Source organism: Ambystoma mexicanum, chromosome 10 (assembly GCF_040938575.1).
Source record: "Ambystoma mexicanum isolate Mex_15411 chromosome 10, UKY_AmexF1_1, whole genome shotgun sequence".
NCBI lineage: Eukaryota > Metazoa > Chordata > Amphibia > Caudata > Ambystomatidae > Ambystoma > Ambystoma mexicanum.
Window position 1 is genome coordinate 514,331,855 of NC_090932.1, and position 17,109 is coordinate 514,348,963.

General features: G+C 48.9%; 1 protein-coding gene across 2 annotated transcripts in view; it reads right to left on the reverse strand.

The window, feature by feature from the left end:
* Positions 1 to 1,281: 1,281 nt before the first annotated feature.
* The window catches only part of SRPRB (SRP receptor subunit beta), a 197,597-nt gene continuing 181,769 nt past the window's right edge, over positions 1,282 to 17,109 (reverse strand). For both annotated transcript variants that reach the window (XM_069618061.1, XM_069618060.1), the window contains one exon: positions 1,282 to 1,730. In XM_069618061.1, coding sequence (XP_069474162.1) covers positions 1,514 to 1,730 — 217 coding nt within the window. In that variant the 3' untranslated portion in view covers positions 1,282 to 1,513. The remainder of the gene's footprint in view (positions 1,731 to 17,109) is intronic.

Sequence of the window (17,109 nt, forward strand, 5' to 3'; positions counted from 1 at the left end):
ACAGAGTGTCTGCAAAGTTTTTGTTGTAGCCAGGCGGTGTAGAAATGAGTAGAAATCTGTGGGTGGATTCATAGCCTGTGCTGCTGGCTAAGATGTCCTTGAGAAGCCCACGCATTTGGTGTTTTTGCAGGATGGCTAGGCTAGTCCACCGCCTTCTGGATCTGTTCTGACCAATCAGGTTGTAGCATGAGGGGGTGGGGGAGGCCTCGTGTGCAATGGGTTTGTATTCGTCAGCAAACCAGGTCTCTGAGATTAAGAGGATGTCTGGGTTTTTGAGGTAAGGTCAAAGATGTTAAATTTGTTTTTAGAGACCAACATGGCGTTGATGTGAATGCAAGAGATTTGGTTAGAGATTTGGTTAGATGTTGGCAGCGGAGGTCAGTGGGTGTTTCTTGTAGCACAGGGTGTTGTGGTGTGTGTGTTGGAGGTTTTTTGCTTGCACAGGTCATGGTGGGGATTGATGAAGGAGTGGGGCGTTGTGGAGGTAGGGTGAGGGATGGGGTGGCTAGTGGAGGGAATGGGGGTTGAGGGGGGACAGCGCGGGAGGGGAAAAGAGCTAAGACCTAGTTGTGGGCGGGAGGGGAGATTCGGGCTGTGCAAGGATGAGTGTGGGGGTTGGGTGGGATGTGCATCGTTTGGCTTACTGGCGCGCAACTTCAATTTGGGCGGTGTGGGGGAACGGTGTATCTTGTTGGAAGGATGCACCCCTTGTTGAGAGTTCACACACATATTGGCGTTGCAGTTGGAATAACGAAGGGTCAGAGGGGAGAGGGCCAGATCCTGAGAGTACAAATGGGCAGCAGTACCTGGAGTTTAAAGGGCCAGAGGGGCGAAGGGGGGCCAGGGGGTGCGCACCTGGGTGTAGGATAAACCAAGCCGGGGGGATGCACCTGATTAATAAACACAGCAGGGATGATGCAACCAAATCTAACAGAACCCAGATTATAGACAGACAAAGCAGGCAGCGATACGCCTCAACATAGGAGAACATAGCAGTGGAAACACACTTAGTTTTGAGGTGACAGAGCATGCAAAGTACCTAGACTCAAGATAACGTACGCTTTATGTACGTCCGAGATTGTGCTATTCAGTAAACCTGTGAATCATACCACTGTTTCCAAACTGAGTTTAGAAAAGGGATTTCAATTAAACCAGACTACCAAAAGGCTACGAGTGGGAAAAGCCATATCAAAATTAGGGAGTGTGGAGTGCCGAAATGCTCATTCATTTATAACTTTCATTGGGTTAAAATATTAGACCTAGATGAACTAGTACAACAACTAAATTCAATATTCCGTTTATTAACATGGCAAAGGTCTAATGAGATTGGTCTTTCTGATCCTGGGCTCATAGCAAAGCATGGTACTAAGCAAGCAGAGTTTGCTTTCTTTTAGCAGGCGAGAGGTCTCCTTGAAACAACCAAAGTGATAATTCTCAAAAATGTGGATGATTGTCATAACTCCAAGTCAAATGTCCCTTTGTGCCCTCAAACGTTGGTTCTGCTTAACAGTCATCACGACATCTTCACCAGCCACTTCTCCAGGTTGCTGAGGTTGGCATCCCCTTCCTCTTCTTTACTGTCCCGACAGCTGCACTCCAAGAATTCCACCTTCATGGGCAGCTGTGAAAAGTCAAAGTCCTTGCCCTTCTTGCCCAGCTGTGCTGCACCATCTGCATTGGAGCTGTCCAGGTTGCTAGGGGCAGCCGTACGGGTAACCCTCAACGTGTTACTGTAAGAGAAAGAAATTTGAATTAATAAAAGAACCTCAAACGATACTCTATTCCTCAGTACCCATGGTATAAGGTTCACTTTAGACTGATATTGAACCGGAGGCTGCATTATCTGCAATAGGTTTTGTCTAATCAGAATTGTTAACTTGTGCTTGGCATTGAGAGACTTGTGCTTGGGAAATCTGCATGTACTAAACTAGAGGCAATTATTAGGACGCACCTTGCAGTATAAATAATCTGAGTGTTTCCAGGGCGGCTTCTGAAGGGCTGTGGTACGATGAGGAAAAGGATAAAGCGGACTGGCAGTTTAGTAAACGTATTGTTAGTGGTGTTGAAGGGAGGTATAAAATACCAGTGCTTTAATTCAGAGGTCTCTGCTTTTCCATCAAACATGGTCCAAGGCAGTTAAACAAGCATTGGCAATGCCAACAGTTTGGGGTTTTGCTTAAGCAAGGGAGCAGCACTTACCAGATACTGCCGTAGTGGTATTAACTGGCCATTGATGGTACCATGTGAAAAATGGTGTGAGTAAATTGGGGGGCGTGGCTAACCGCCATGTGAAGAAGACGTTTGCTTTGTGCGCTCCGCCAGATGCGATCATCATAAGCTGCCTTTACCTATAATTTACGGACCCCTGAAGCCTGCAAACCTCCTCACCGAAGGCTGACACCACCCTGCATCTGCGGGCTGATTTCTGTAGCCCTGAGTGACCTGCTTCGCCTTGCCGGCCGTGCGACACGATCCCGCGGATTGTACCCAAAATGGCAGCTCCCGTACACCAATCGAGGCTGCTGCCCATACTCTAAGGCTGCATCTGAGCCGCAGCGCCTAAGCCGCCAGAGAGAAGAAAACGCCTGTGCTGCACAACAGAGCCGAGCCCTTCCAGCTGAGCACTCGAACGGCCGAGCGCGCAAACGGGAGGAGAGGCAACCGAGACGCGGAGCCCAACCCGACGCGAGGACAGCCCCTAGCCCCCGGCGCTGCTGCTGCTACTCGGATCCGTACGCCAATCGAGGTCGCAGCGCTTACACCGGGGCTGCATCTGAACTGCAGCGCCTAAGCCGCCGAAGCGGAGAAGACCCCCGCACAAAGAGGCCCAGCCCGACAGAGGTGGGGACCAGCAGAGCACTCGTGCAGCCGGGTGTGCGATCGAGGGGAGAGGCACCTGAGACACAGCCTGACGCGAGGGCCGCTGATGCGACTCAGAGCCGTAAGATCTAAGAGGTGAGCGCGGGAGGGGGAAACGAGCCCACCGGCGGTGCACCGGCAGGTCCACGCTAGCCGCCCCCCCACGCCCAACATACACGCAGCGACTTCTCGCATAATGCGCCCTGCATAGTCCCTGCACAGACTTGGGGTAACGCGCAACCACGGCGCCCTGACATCCGGGAAGCCCAGCGGAGCGGCCCCTGCAGCTACTTCTCAACAACACGGCGCGGCCTAAGCGCGGGTGCTACTCATCTGGTCTGCCACCACTGGAGCAGCCCACAGTATACCACGGGCCCTCCCGCTGTCTTCTCCCCCCAGCTCCTACTCTGATCGTGCTGTGACAATAGCTCAGCCATTAACGTTGCCACACAAAACACACGGCCTCACAGCCCCACCATACCCTGACCACCCAAATCAGCACCAGGGTCGGAGAGGCGCCTGCGGGCCTGTCGATATGTCCTCTAAGGGGGCAAGGGCCAAGCAACGCCAGACCACCATTGACACTTTCACAGCAGTGGGGGCCCACGGCGTCTGAAACCATGAATATGACAATCACTGAAGAACTGCCCAACCCTCCAGTGGAGGAACCAAGCAACACCCAGATCCTTGAAGCCATTAAGTTGTTCCAAACGACCGTTGAGCACAAAATTGATGCAGTGGCCATAGACCTGGGCCTCCTGCGCCAAGACGTTCGCTCCTTGGCCAACAGGACCGACGCACTAGAAGACCAGGTTCGAGAAAACACAGAAGCCAAAACGGTGCTCCTCAAAGATGTAGATGCACTCCAGCAAAAAGTGAAAAACCTGGAGGACAGGGCCGAGGAGGCAGAAGGGCGCGCACGCCGGAACAACATCCGCATCCTGGGCTTGCCGGAGGGCATTGAGGGATCAGACCCCACAAACTATGTTGAAACCCTCCCACTTCAGGAGATAGGCGCAGGAAAACTCTCCCAGGGTTTCACGAGAGAGGGCCCATCGATCCCTCACCAAAAAACCTCCCCCGGCACCCCGCCTAGACCAGTGATCGCTAAGGTTCTTAACTACAGGGACCGTGAAACCATCCTGGCCTACTCGCGATCAGGAGGCCAAATCTGCAGAGACTCAGCCAAAATATCCATCTACCCTGACTACACTTTCCAGGTCCAAATGAAGAGGGCCCAATCCATTTACACCAAAGCCAGATTGAAGTCCGCCGGGCTGCGCTACATGCTCCTATACCCCTCCAGATTGAAGGTGATACGCAACAACAAAACCTACCTCTTTGATACCCCGACAGAAGCACGGGACTGGATGGATAAAGAACAGATCCCTGACATTGAGGAGACGAGGCGACAACCACGCTGAGCCTCACCCCTCAACAGCTACACCTTGACCGAACGACCCTCAGGGGGCCGCACTAAGCAATGGCCGAATACAACACAGCTGGCTCGATTCCTCACAGTGAGACGCCCGAGACGAACACTCTTCTTCACCTGAAGTTTTTTTTTTTCTTAGGGGTACATAGATACCCGCCCGTAGGGCACCAAGCGACCGATGCACGGTCTAAAGGAGCGGAAACGGGGCTGTCATAATGAGGGAGACCTCGCTCGACACGTTTTATGTTTGGGATGTTCAAAGTTATGGGGGGAGGGGTAACGGAGTTGGCACAGAAGTTAGGTGCCGAAAAAGGGAAACACCAAGACCACTAACGACCATTACAATCCGCTTGGCTGCGTCCCCATGCTGCTTGAGCTCGCAGTTATCAAAGCAAACAATATGGGATGGAGAAACCATAGTTCGGACCTATATCGCCGGTCAAGTGGCACAGCGAGTAGAGCGCTCGCTTTGACACCCGTGCAGAGCCTGTTAACGCAGGTTCGAATCCCGGCGGGGCCAAACTCAGCCTTTCATCCTTCCGAGGTCGATAAATGAGCACCACACACCGTGGGTAATAATAAGCAGCGCTCGGATACCTGAGGGTTTGTAGCGCTATATAAAAGCCTAATTATTATTATTATTTTATTATTATTATATCCAAAAACCACCTAGGCCACAAATGAACTCCACACGCCACCCGTCACTTGCGGGACCTCCGGGCAAGCTCGATACAGACACAAGACCCTATGATTCCCATGGCTGACTCGATAAAAATCATGACATGGAACGTCAGAGGCATGAATAGCTTTGTGAAGCAACGCGGCATCCTTGCCTACGTCAAAAGAAACAGAGCCAAGATAGTCCTACTCCAAGAAACGCATCTAACTGCAGACAAATTGAAGCTGTTGGCCAAGACATGGCGGGGTACTCTGATAGGATCCTCCTACTCCTCTTACGCCAGAGGAGTCCTGATTTGGATTGACCCTTCTGTCCCCTTCAGATTAGTAAGCTCTAAAACAGATGATGAGGGCAGGATGATATTAATGTCCGGCACAATCGAAAGCAGGGCGATATGCTTAGTAAGCACCTACGCACCCAACCACGACGCAACCCATTTCTTCCATTCTTTATACTCACGACTTAGCTCCTACAGAGACAACATCATGATATGGGGAGGCGACCACAATTGCACCCTAGACCCCCTGAAACACAGGTCGGATAATAAACATACCCGCCCTTCTCCACCGGCCAAAATACTATCCAAGCTGTCACAGCAGCTACTACTCCGAGACTTGTGGAGAGAACAACACCCAGACCTGCAAGAATTCTCCTTCTACTCCCCTCCTCACGCTGTCCACACCAGGCTGGACTATCTTTTCGTAAGCCAAGAGCAACAAGCAATGTTTGGTGATGCCCGGTATCTGCCCAGGGTGCTCTCTGACCATTCCCCGCTGCTGGCCACCTGGGTGGTCTCCCCGCCCAGACCTCCTGTCCCCACCTGGAGACTCGGGGCCGAAGCCCTTCTGGACACAGCCTTCCGAGAACACATAGCAGACAGAACCGAGGATTACTGGGACAGAAATTTGAATAGCGTTGAATACATTGGCACCGCATGGGAGGCATACAAGGTGGTCATGCGGGGTTATCTTCCCTTGAGCACTCTGAAAGGGAGCCGGGCAAACTGGAGGGCAGGGTGGACTCATCCCCAGAACACCTACAAAAAATAACCGACCTAAAACAAGCCTTTTTAACACACTGGGAATCCCTGGGGAAGATGAGCTACGCCAAATATACTGAGAGAACTCATGCCCTAGGGGATAAACCCGGCAAACTCTTATCCTGGCTATATAAAAGGGAAAGCCCCAGAACAGCCATTTGCCAAATACGCAAGCCAGATGGCTCCACCGCTCACACCCAAACTGAAATCAACTCAGTGTTCTCCGACTTTTATTGTAAACTGTACTCCGAGACCCCGCCCGTAATCGACACTGGCATTGGTGATGTCCTAGACAGCATTGACCTTCCCAGGCTAGACCCGCAAATGACCGAAACCCTAGACGAGCCCATAACCCCAGATGAGGTTAAGGTAATCATTAGACCTCTTCCGTCTGGAAAGACCCCTGGCACTGATGGCCTCCCCGGGGAATTATACAAGTCATATGAGGAGACCTTGCCCCCATTGTTGGCGCAAGTGTTTAACGAAGCGTACGAGTGCGGCACACTCCCTGACTCCATGAGGGAAGCTGTAATTATTCCCCTCCTGAAACCCGGAAAGGATGGGATGGACTGTGGCTCCTACAGGCCTCTCTCCATGTTAAACGTAGATAGTAAGATCCTAACCTCCCTGCTAGCGAATAGACTGAGAAGGGTCATCCCCCACCTTATCCACCAGGACCAAACGGGATACGTGCCCGGGCGCTCCATAACCGAGAACCTGCGCAGGTTGCACCATATCATATACAGTACGGAACTGAAGCTCCAGAAATATGCTGTTGCGTCCTTGGACGCCACCAAGGCCTTCGATTCAGTGCGGTGGGAATGGCTGTATGCCACTATGGTGAAAATGGGGATTGGACCGGCCTTCTTGAAAAGGACCCAGCTAGTTTGCACGGTGTCCAGTCAACTGGTCGAAAAAAAAAAAAAACTGGTCGACTGCAATTTGGTCGACGCAATTTGGTCGAAAACCAAATGGTCGAATTTTTTTTTTTAATTTATATATTTATTTTTCGGGTTTTCGTTTAGTAAAAAAAGGGGTTTTTAGAGAAAAAAAGGGGGTTGGGGGGGGACCCCCCAAAAAAATGAAAAAAAAAGGGTTAAAATAAAAAAAAAACAATAATTCGACCATTTGGTTTTCGATCAAATTGGTTCGACCATTTGTCTGGTCGACCAATTTTTTTCGACCAAATGTCTGGCAACCAGTTTGCACCAACCCAACTGCCAGGGTGCGAACAAACATGACATTCTCTGACAAATGGTCCCTCCACAGAGGCACCCGTCAGGGCTGCCCGCTCTCTCCGATGTTATATATCATCGCCGCTGAACCTGTAGCCTCACACCTTAGACAGGAATTCGGAGATGGGGGCATTGTGATCGATGGAGTGACCCATCTCGTCTCCATGTATGCGGACGATACCCTATTATATCTTCACAACCCCGAACACATCTTGCCCTACATTCTTGAGACCCTAGACGGATTCTATAAATATACGGGAATCCAAATGAATAAGGATAAGTCCTGCCTTTACCCACTGGCTGCACTATATAGAGCGGACCTTAGATTCCTACCGCCCCTAGACCTAAAATGGCAAGTGACTTCCTTTAAATACCTGGGAATCACCATACACCGAAATCCATACACGGAACATATCCGCAACACGGTGAGAGAGAAGGACGCCCTGGAAAAATCCATGGACTTCTGGGGCAGGCTTCCGCTCTCGATGGCTGGGAGAGCGGGTCTCCTCAAAATGGTTGCGCTACCTCGCCTATTATTCAATTTCACAAACGTACCATTCAACATCCTCCCCTCCTTCTTCAGAAACATTAATAAACTATGTGGAAGGTTCCTCTGGCAGGGAGGCAGGCACAGGGTGGCACTAGAGACACTTCAAAGACCCTACGAAAGGGGAGGATTGAAAGTCCCCAACTTCGAACAGTACTACCTTGCAAGCCAGCTAAGGCACGTGATGCGATGGATGGCCGACGAGATCACCACAGACACCAGACTCCTCCAACAAGCCTTCCCTGACTTGCTTCTCAGGGATCTACTCTGGGCCGAGAATGGAACCCGGCGCTGCTACCCATACTTGGCCTAGCTCGGAATTCAGCTCTGGAAAAGGGCTTGCAGAACAGTGGGGTCAGCTGATCCCTATTCCCCACAAATCCCCATTGCAGCAATTATGGCCAATCATGCTTGGGGCCTATTAGAAACGCGCGCCCAGTGGGAACCCTGCGGAGTAGCTACCCTGGGAGACCTGGTCCAGGACCAGGAGATCATGTCTTTCTCCGACCTCGCCGAAAACACGGGGCTACCAGTTGGACAATTCTTGCTTCATGGGGCAGTAATAAAGACCATGAAGAGCAGATGGCCGGTGGCCACTACCCTAACAACGGATAATGAGGTCATAGAAACACTGTTGAACGCTGCCGAAGGAGGCCATGAAACCTCGCGACTTTACGAGGCCCTGATGCAAGGCACGACAAGGCACGAACTCAAAAGCAAAGAAAAGTGGGAAAGCGAACTTGGCCGAGACTTCGAGAGTGAGGAATGGGAGAAAATAACCCACTACCACAAAAAAATCTCTAGAAACGCCCGCTTACAGCTCATCCAACTATATATCACCAACAGGGCTTATCTAACACCGGAGGCCATATCTAAATTTAAGGATGCAGAGATCCAGGCATGCCCCAAACGCAACGAGCCTAGGGCAGGAATGACTCTGTTCTGGAGCTGCCCTGAGATACGCAAATTATGGACACAAGTACAGGATAGGGTGGCAAATGCAGACGTCGAACTCGAAGTGCATAATCCTGCAGCCTGCATTTTGGGCAGATGCAAACGCAGCCACAAAAATAAGCCCCTGAACAAACTCAAAGACTTGACCTACATAACTGCGAAAAGACGCATAGCCATGAGTTGGAAGAGCCCTGGAGCCCCGGTCGAGGAGCAGTGGTGGGGAGACCTTATGAGGTGGATAGCGGCGGAGACTGGCGCATGGGAAACTGCAATCCATGAACAGAGACTGGACTCCAGCGAGGAACTACACCGCTGGGTGGCGTTAACAGTGCCACTGCTTCATCCTACTGCTTTGGACGATACCTCGGATGGCTCGGACCTTCTTAGTCATATATCCGGTTCGATATAAACGGACAACGTTGACCGTGGTCTTGGGTTGGGGGGTGGGAAGGGTGGGAATGTGTAATCCTTGTTGATAAGTGTTAAATATTACAATGATAATGATCATAGTTTGTTCTATTGTCAAAACCAATAAAGAAGTTTTAAAAAAAAAATGGTGCGAGTACCTGGGTATCTAATAGCAGTGTCTGGCAAATGCTGAATATATATATACGCAAGCCAAAACTGTTGGCTTTGCCCATGCATGTTTTTAACAGGACTTCAGTGAAGGAAAGGCATAGTGCTTATAAAATAGAGTGGCAGAAAGCAGACCTGGTTAAGACATTTTTATTATATCCGGAGCATAGTAGTCTATACCTCCAATGAAGTCATTAAGACTGCTTTGAAAAAACACTGGCAGGCTCTTCGAGAGCAAAGTTTGATGGTAAAGCTCAATTACCATGAGGAGGTGTTTAGGGCAGGAACTGGGCGGAGAGGGCCATAGGGATGAGCATGGCCATGGGCAATCAATGGGTGGTCAAATGACCAAACACCACCTACAGCTTTGTGTCCCTCATCATATGCCATTTACCCCCCCCCCCCCACGCCATCTGTAGTTTAATGCAATAATTTGGGTTTATAGGTGGCGCTGCAACTTAATAGCCTAAACTAAAAATATTGGAGTAAATCAAACTATAGTACCCTTGCAACTTAACAAGCAATTAAACATGAAACGAAAAGGGAAATCTTAAACCTATCGCTTAGTGAATGAGAAACTTTTTGTAGTTTCAAAAACGCAAAGACATTTTTCAATTTAATAAAAAGCCACACCAATCTGCATCAAAAAGGTAGTTTCAGGGGCTGCTCTGACTACCAAAATAAAAAGGCATGGGATTGCCAGGGGGCATTGTTGTGAATAACAGTCAAAGGCATGGCTGGATTGTGCCTTATGACAGCGCAAGTTATCTTCCTTCTCCTTCAGAAAATGTGAATTCAATTTCTGATCCCTAATGCTTAAACCTCTAGTGATTGAGAAATTCATGGCCCTGTCCTGGTCCTTCACTAAATCAATGATAGGGATCTAAAAATGACTGAACAAATAACTACTTTCACAGTGCAGTAAAACAGCACTAAAGTTACAAGAGTAACTCAAGTTTCTGAAATGACTAGTGCTTTTTAACAAGGAGACTTTGCTTGGAATGAACTATCATCACATTGGTTGTGTAGTGCAACAGAACACAGGATGTTCAAAGAGTACAGCTTTCATTAAATAGGACAACTTCGAATGCTCGTTATGACACTAGAAGATATGAAGAACATCTAACCACGCCACATGTGGGTCCACAACAAATTTAGGTTACATAACATCTTGCGTTCAATATACATAGAAAAGGACTAAAAAATAATTGAAAACCCTCAACCCTACATTTTTCCTACACACCAACGTCAAATGAAACAAGCAAGAAGTATTTTCTTGACAACCCTCATTTCTGCAGCATCAGAAATAAAGCATTGTTTGAGCGCACTGTACAACAAGACCACCTGTTTAGAAATGGACATACAGTATGTGTTAAAGAACACCAATCTTCTGTCAAACATTCATTATTTGACCAATTTCTTGAAGATTAACTATATATCGAAGCAGCTTATTGCAGACGGACTTGTAACCTAGACAACTTCTTACAGATAGAATAGTTAAATCATGTTCTTGCAGCGAAAACTGCGCTAATGAAGCAACTTCATATAGATAGACTGATTATCAAATCAAAGCATCGTCTTCCAGAAAGAGGTTACTGAAGCAACTTCTTGCGGAAAGGATTGCTATCGAAGGGACTGGTTGCAGAAGGAGATCGTAGTGACTGGTTGCAGAAAGGATTGTTTCGATACAACTTCTCACAGAAATGGGTGTTATCGAAGTTAGTACTTGCAGAAAGTTGTTAGTAAAGCAGACAGTTTGCAGTAAGTGAGAAACAGGTAGAAGAAGGCATAAGCTACATCCAAACGACTGAACACTGATTTATGAAGATTGTTCAAGAAGCCAGTGGCTAGGAGGAGAGAATGAGGCATGCAAGGCAGACCAACTGATTGTCCCATTAGCTACAACTTAGCAGACTTCCAGAAGTGCCCCGGGTGGGATAACCTCCTGTTAAGCTTCAGCAGCTTTTCCAGCATGTCCATCAGAAGGGTGAAGCTCTGACTTTTGCCAAAATTGAAGGCCCAGCACATGGGCAGGATTTCCTTAACCTCTTTCCCCAAACTGATAGTTGCTAGCACTTGCACTGCTACTGGAACCCCCAAGGACTTTACTGTCAAGAGCCACACAACTGACCCCCTTGGTCAGCCATTCTGGGCTCCATAACCCTGCAAAGAATCACCAGCTCCTTGTAAAGGTGGCTGCCGCTACAGACCCAGACCAACCCACAGACCCTGCAGCTTTGCTAAACTGAGTTTCAGCTCCCGACTCTGGGCCATTGACCAGCACAATGCGACCACAGCCACTTGCCAGCAGGCAAAGCCGCCCCCCCCCCCCCCCAAGGCCCTTGCCTGTCTGGACCTGTCCGGGGATGGATGCAGTCGCTGGCGCCTCATGCCCTGCCACCACCAAACCCAACCAAGCTCACCCCGAGCGCTCTTTGCATCAAAGATCTTATCAAATACGGTCTCAGTCCACCCACCACAGCACATCCCCCTACACAAGAGAAAAACCGGTCGACATCAAGAACCACCACCTAAAGGGATCTATCACATTAACCATTAGCAGTATACTTCTGAACATCAACATCGCTCAAGGCATCCAGTTGGCCTTCCACCTCACCACCTACTTCCTGCCACTGGCTATCAAGCCCACCACTCACCACTCCCTGCCTCATAGCTATACATTCAACACTCTTCCTATCAGTTTCATACTCTCACTTACTATCCAATAGCCATCCCTACACTTCTGACCGGAGCCATCCGTACCATTCCACGTGCAGTTTAGATTTTGGCCTTTCACTTTACTGAAGCTCAATACTCAGGTATGACGTTTTTGTTTACTGTCCTCCATAATATCGGTTTATTTTTAATTGGTGTAGTATATGCGAATGGCTGGACTGTGGAGATGGGCAGAGTCTCTATGTTGGCCCACAGAGTACCTCTATCCAGAAACGTACCAATTAGCCTGTAAGGAAGGCATGGTATCAACAGCAGACACAGACAATAGATGTATGTTTTGTATTTGAGAAGGTTGGGAGAATTCCTAACTGGCCCTAACTCTAGAATGGGAGTAGTTTAGTCAAAATAAAAAGGCCTATACTAAAAAAAAAGACCTTTCCCCTCCTTCTCAAATCAAATGGGTAAAGGGGATATAAAAAGGAAAAATAGTGTCTCAAAAGAAATGTCAGAATGGCTTAGGTAACAACTCCCCTCCCCACGTTCAGAAGCAGTGTGTCTCAAGAGTTTCTTAAAAGCATAGGTGGATGGCACAGTTCTATCAACCTAGCACACTTTGGCTTACTGGTACAATTCAACAGTTCAGGCTTGGGCTTCAAGCCTTTGACAGTTCAACAAGTTCTTCATACTTCATCCGCCTTGTCACAAATGCACAGTTCAACTCTGGACTTTTACTTTACCACAGATCAGCACAGGCTTCCCTCTGCTGGGCTCAAGCCTGTCCTTTTCACACTTTTGTAATTTCACTTTTCACATGGGTCTCCCCCCGCCGGGTTCAAACCCTCTTTTCTCTTTGTGGGGTTCCATTCCCCAAGTTCCGTTTCATACTACTTTTAACTGTCGAAGACTTTGGAAACTGCAAGGATTTTATGTAGACCTCAGCATGACCACTTTGACCCCTCTTTAAACAACTTGTCAATCTTCATCCACTCACAACACCTTCTTGGTACTTGTTTCTTTAAATTATTTCTTTACTTTGCCCTCTTGGGGTGCTTAAAGTTCATATACTTTGGTTTTCATTCAATCAACTTTCATTTGGGATTGTGGTTACTTTCTTGCCTCCATTTCTCGTTTTACCACAACTTCAAACTTCAGAGACTTTTGAATGTGCGATAACGCCTCGCAGGACCACTCTGTTACTTTGCAATTGTCTTTTCCATTATGCATTTATCAGCATATGGGCAACCTTCAACTCGTTACATTTTCATTTGCTTTTTTTCACAAACCAGGCCTTTGTTGCCATTGCTAACTCACTGGTCGTGTTAATTGGGTTTCTTTCTTCAACACCTTTCATGTAGCAGTCAAGGCCGTTAACCAATACCTCCTCTGCTCCTCCCAGGCTTGGTCGTTCACCTGGAAGGGGAGCAAGCCGCCTTGAAGCACTTTGAAGGTATATCCTTTGGTCTCAATCGGTTTCAGTATTGGAATGCTTATGACTTTCCAAAAGTATGGAATTCTCGCCTGGCTCTCTCTCTCTCTCTCGTTCTCACGATCTGCCGATCAGCCCCTTGGCCTTCCAACTTCAATAGCTTGGTTCGCATCAGCCCCAGAAGAGCTGCTCCTTCTCGTACCCAGCCTGGCTCAGAGTGTGCCTGTACAAGCCACCTTTTATCCTGACAGGGAGTGTTAACAAGTGGCAGGCGTATGTATTTAGGATTACGTGCCTGACTCTGCCTGGTCTCAAAAGGGACAGAGCCAGGGGGGCGCTGTTGCGCACAGAGCGGGGGCCAACACAAAGAGCGTCAAGCGAATCAGGCCCAACATACCTCACTGGCAGCCACTATCTGGAGGCGCCTGCCGGCTCACTTGGCGGCGTGGCCTGCAGTGCATGGAGGGGGCCGCACTGCGACACCCTGACTGGCGGGGCACAACATTAAGAGCATCTGCAAGATATAGAAGCGGCACATGCCGAGATACAGCGCACAGGCACACATGGCAGGTAAGCGCTGCAACACCCAATATAAGGCCCCACCGGCGCAACCGTACCCATAGACTGCCGGCCTCACATAATGAACCCGCACTGGGCAGAGTGACCCCAAGAGAGGCACAGAACGGCAGATCCGATAGTAAGCGTGTGGGGTGAAAAATAACATTGTATTGGCATGCAATTAGTTAAACTTGTAGAGCAAGTCGCAGGAGAGGAATAACTCCTGCGACAGCGAAATTGCCAGTCCCCACCGGGACAGGCAGAGAAGCAACCACCCCACCACTAACCGGAAGGCCTACAGCGTTATTGACCACACACTCTAAATGGATTGACCAGAGTGGGAACAACTCAGCCCTCGACCCTGACCACCAACACATTACATTAAAGAAAGAGTATGCCAAGGAACAGTGAACTGTGCAGTAACCAGGTACCAACGAGGTCTACACAAAGCGAGTGCCTGAACCCTCTGGCGCGCCTTCTACTACGGGACTGGGCCACACAGCATGCCCTTCACACATCATAGAATAATGCACAAAGGCGGGTCCCCCCAAAAAAAGTGGAATATATACATTTACTAAACCTACTCCTAACACAGCGAGCACTACCGGCGAAAACGCTGGTAGACAAGAGATGGCGATGACAGCACCTCCGACTGACCTACAAGGAGTCATTGCGGTCATGCAACAGGGATTTGCTGCGATGAACGATAAGTTGGATGGCATTATTATTAACATCAACACGATGCAGGCACAAATGGAAAAAGCATCACAATGTATTACTGAAGCTGAAACGCCGATTGGTACAGTGGAAGAATTCCCTACGCTATGTTATACCCAGCGAGACTACGCATTCAGTTTAAGAACATTACCTATTTTTTCACATTTCCGGAGGAAGCAACCTCACTTGTGGAGGAAAATATCCCCCTGCCAGAGACCCAGCCCTCTGGGGAGATGGAATGAGAATAAGGCACACTCCATCTGCAACAGCGTCTGACAAATTCGAACAGAATGTACTATAGCAGTGAGTGACCCTTGCAGACGCTATACCAGTAACCGAACTGCAGCCTGTGACCAGGCCATTAAGTATGTAAGGAGATGCAGAAGACTGTATACGACCATTGGTAAATGTATCCATATAGGAAGACTTCTGTAACTCGCGACGCCTAAAGGAATTCATGATATGATCTTTGAAACGCAGGACTAAGTCGGTAAGATGGTAAACCTAGAAAAAGTTATACCTGAATAAGATAAGCAGCCGGTACTCCCAGACGCCACGGAAGCAGTCGGCCCCAATGTGAGTGCATAGTTTAGTTCCTTTTGTTGGGGGGACGGGGGGGCTGTGGGGAGGGGTCACGAAAAGTGGGAAGTACATAGTCAAAGTTCGGGCATTAGGAGGGTGGGGGAGGGGAGGTTGGAGGTGAAAAAGTTGAAAAATTACACCAACAGGTAACAACACTACTGCACAACTACTTTGCGGGGGAGATTTCAACACCATACCAGACACTGGCCTAGAACGCACGTCAACCGCTCCCAGACCCCTGATGAACGCGGCCCGTACAATCGACACACATTACTGACCTGGATCTGAGGGATGCCTGGCGCTCATTACAAGGATCGAAGAGGTTCTTTACTTTTTACTCCTCTGTACAGGACATGCATTCCCGAATAGACCTATGGCTGATATCCACCAAGGCCCTGAGCTGGGTAGTGGAAGCTCCGATTATTCCCAGGACATTGTCAGATCATTCCCCAACATCAATCACTATAAACATCCCTGATGGCGTACCTCAAAGGGAGCAGTGGCGCTTCAAACCTGCTTCCTTCCTAGATCCAGTTTACAAAACCGGTATAGCACAGCACAACTCAAACTTCTTTGAAACTAATGATGGCTTAGTAGTCAGACTACCCTATGGCAAGCATGCAAAGTTTACATGCGAGGAGTGCCAATGTCCACCGAATTTTGGGGTGCTGCGCGACATTAGGCGTGCACTCACAAAACGGGAAGAATCCGTATCCCAGTTGCAGGCAGAGTACTTGGCCAGCCCTTCCCCACAGATTACCACTGAAATTAAAACACAACTAGAGAATTATCGCGAAGCCGCAGATAGGGCGCTATGCTACTTCATTAGACCAAAGGCAGTCGGTAGATACGGAGAACAGGAAAGACCAGGTAAACTTCTAGCTCGTCTAGTGCGTACGGAAAGAGGAAGCACAACCATCCCATGTATCACTAGACAGGATGGAGTAGTGGTCACGAAAGCAAACTAGGTCAGTGGAGTGTTGTACTATTTCTACAGTGGTCTATACTCCCCTCCAGAGTGTGGCCACTAACAAGGAAATTGATGACTACCTAGCTGTAATACCCACAACATTATTGGTTCACTCCCTTAATTACGACACACTAACAGGCAGTGTGTGCTAAACTTGACCACTGGAACCACCCATTTCACTTGTGGGTCGATTGGCGTTAGTCAAGATGCTCATACTACCCAAACTGTTCTCCCTCTTCAGTACAATACCGCTCTGGCCCAGGGAATGGCAGCCCCCGACGACTAGGTGTATTACATGTCAGCCCAAGCATACTATGGGCACGAACTGGGTAGCAGATCCGCCTCGAACATCCTACATTGATCTGGAAGTGCAGGGTAAGACAACGGCCGCTTTATTGCACAGGATAGCTGCTGGGAAAAGGGGAAATTGCAACCACTTGGACCCAACATTGGCCACACAACAAGCATGGGCGAGACTGACACAACAACCCCGAAACACTACAATCTATAGTCCCAAAATACCAATCTGGGATGCGCCCTACCTGGGCCCGTCGACAGACATAACACTATCCACACACTGGAGGGAGATGGGTATCGTACAGTTCGGAGACTTTAACCATAACGGTCCGTTTAGACCCTGGGAGGATATCAAACTTCAGATGGGGGAAACCGCACTGCAGAAGCTACAATATCTCAGACTCAGTTCGGCAATTGCGGCAACATGGGATGGATTCCCACAAGAGCTGGAGTCACATACGTGTATGAATTACATAATCTGATTCCGGAACAAAGAAGAAAACTGCGTCAGCATTGTATAGGCTGGGAACAAGCACCTGATGTTAGAGGGGCGTGGGAC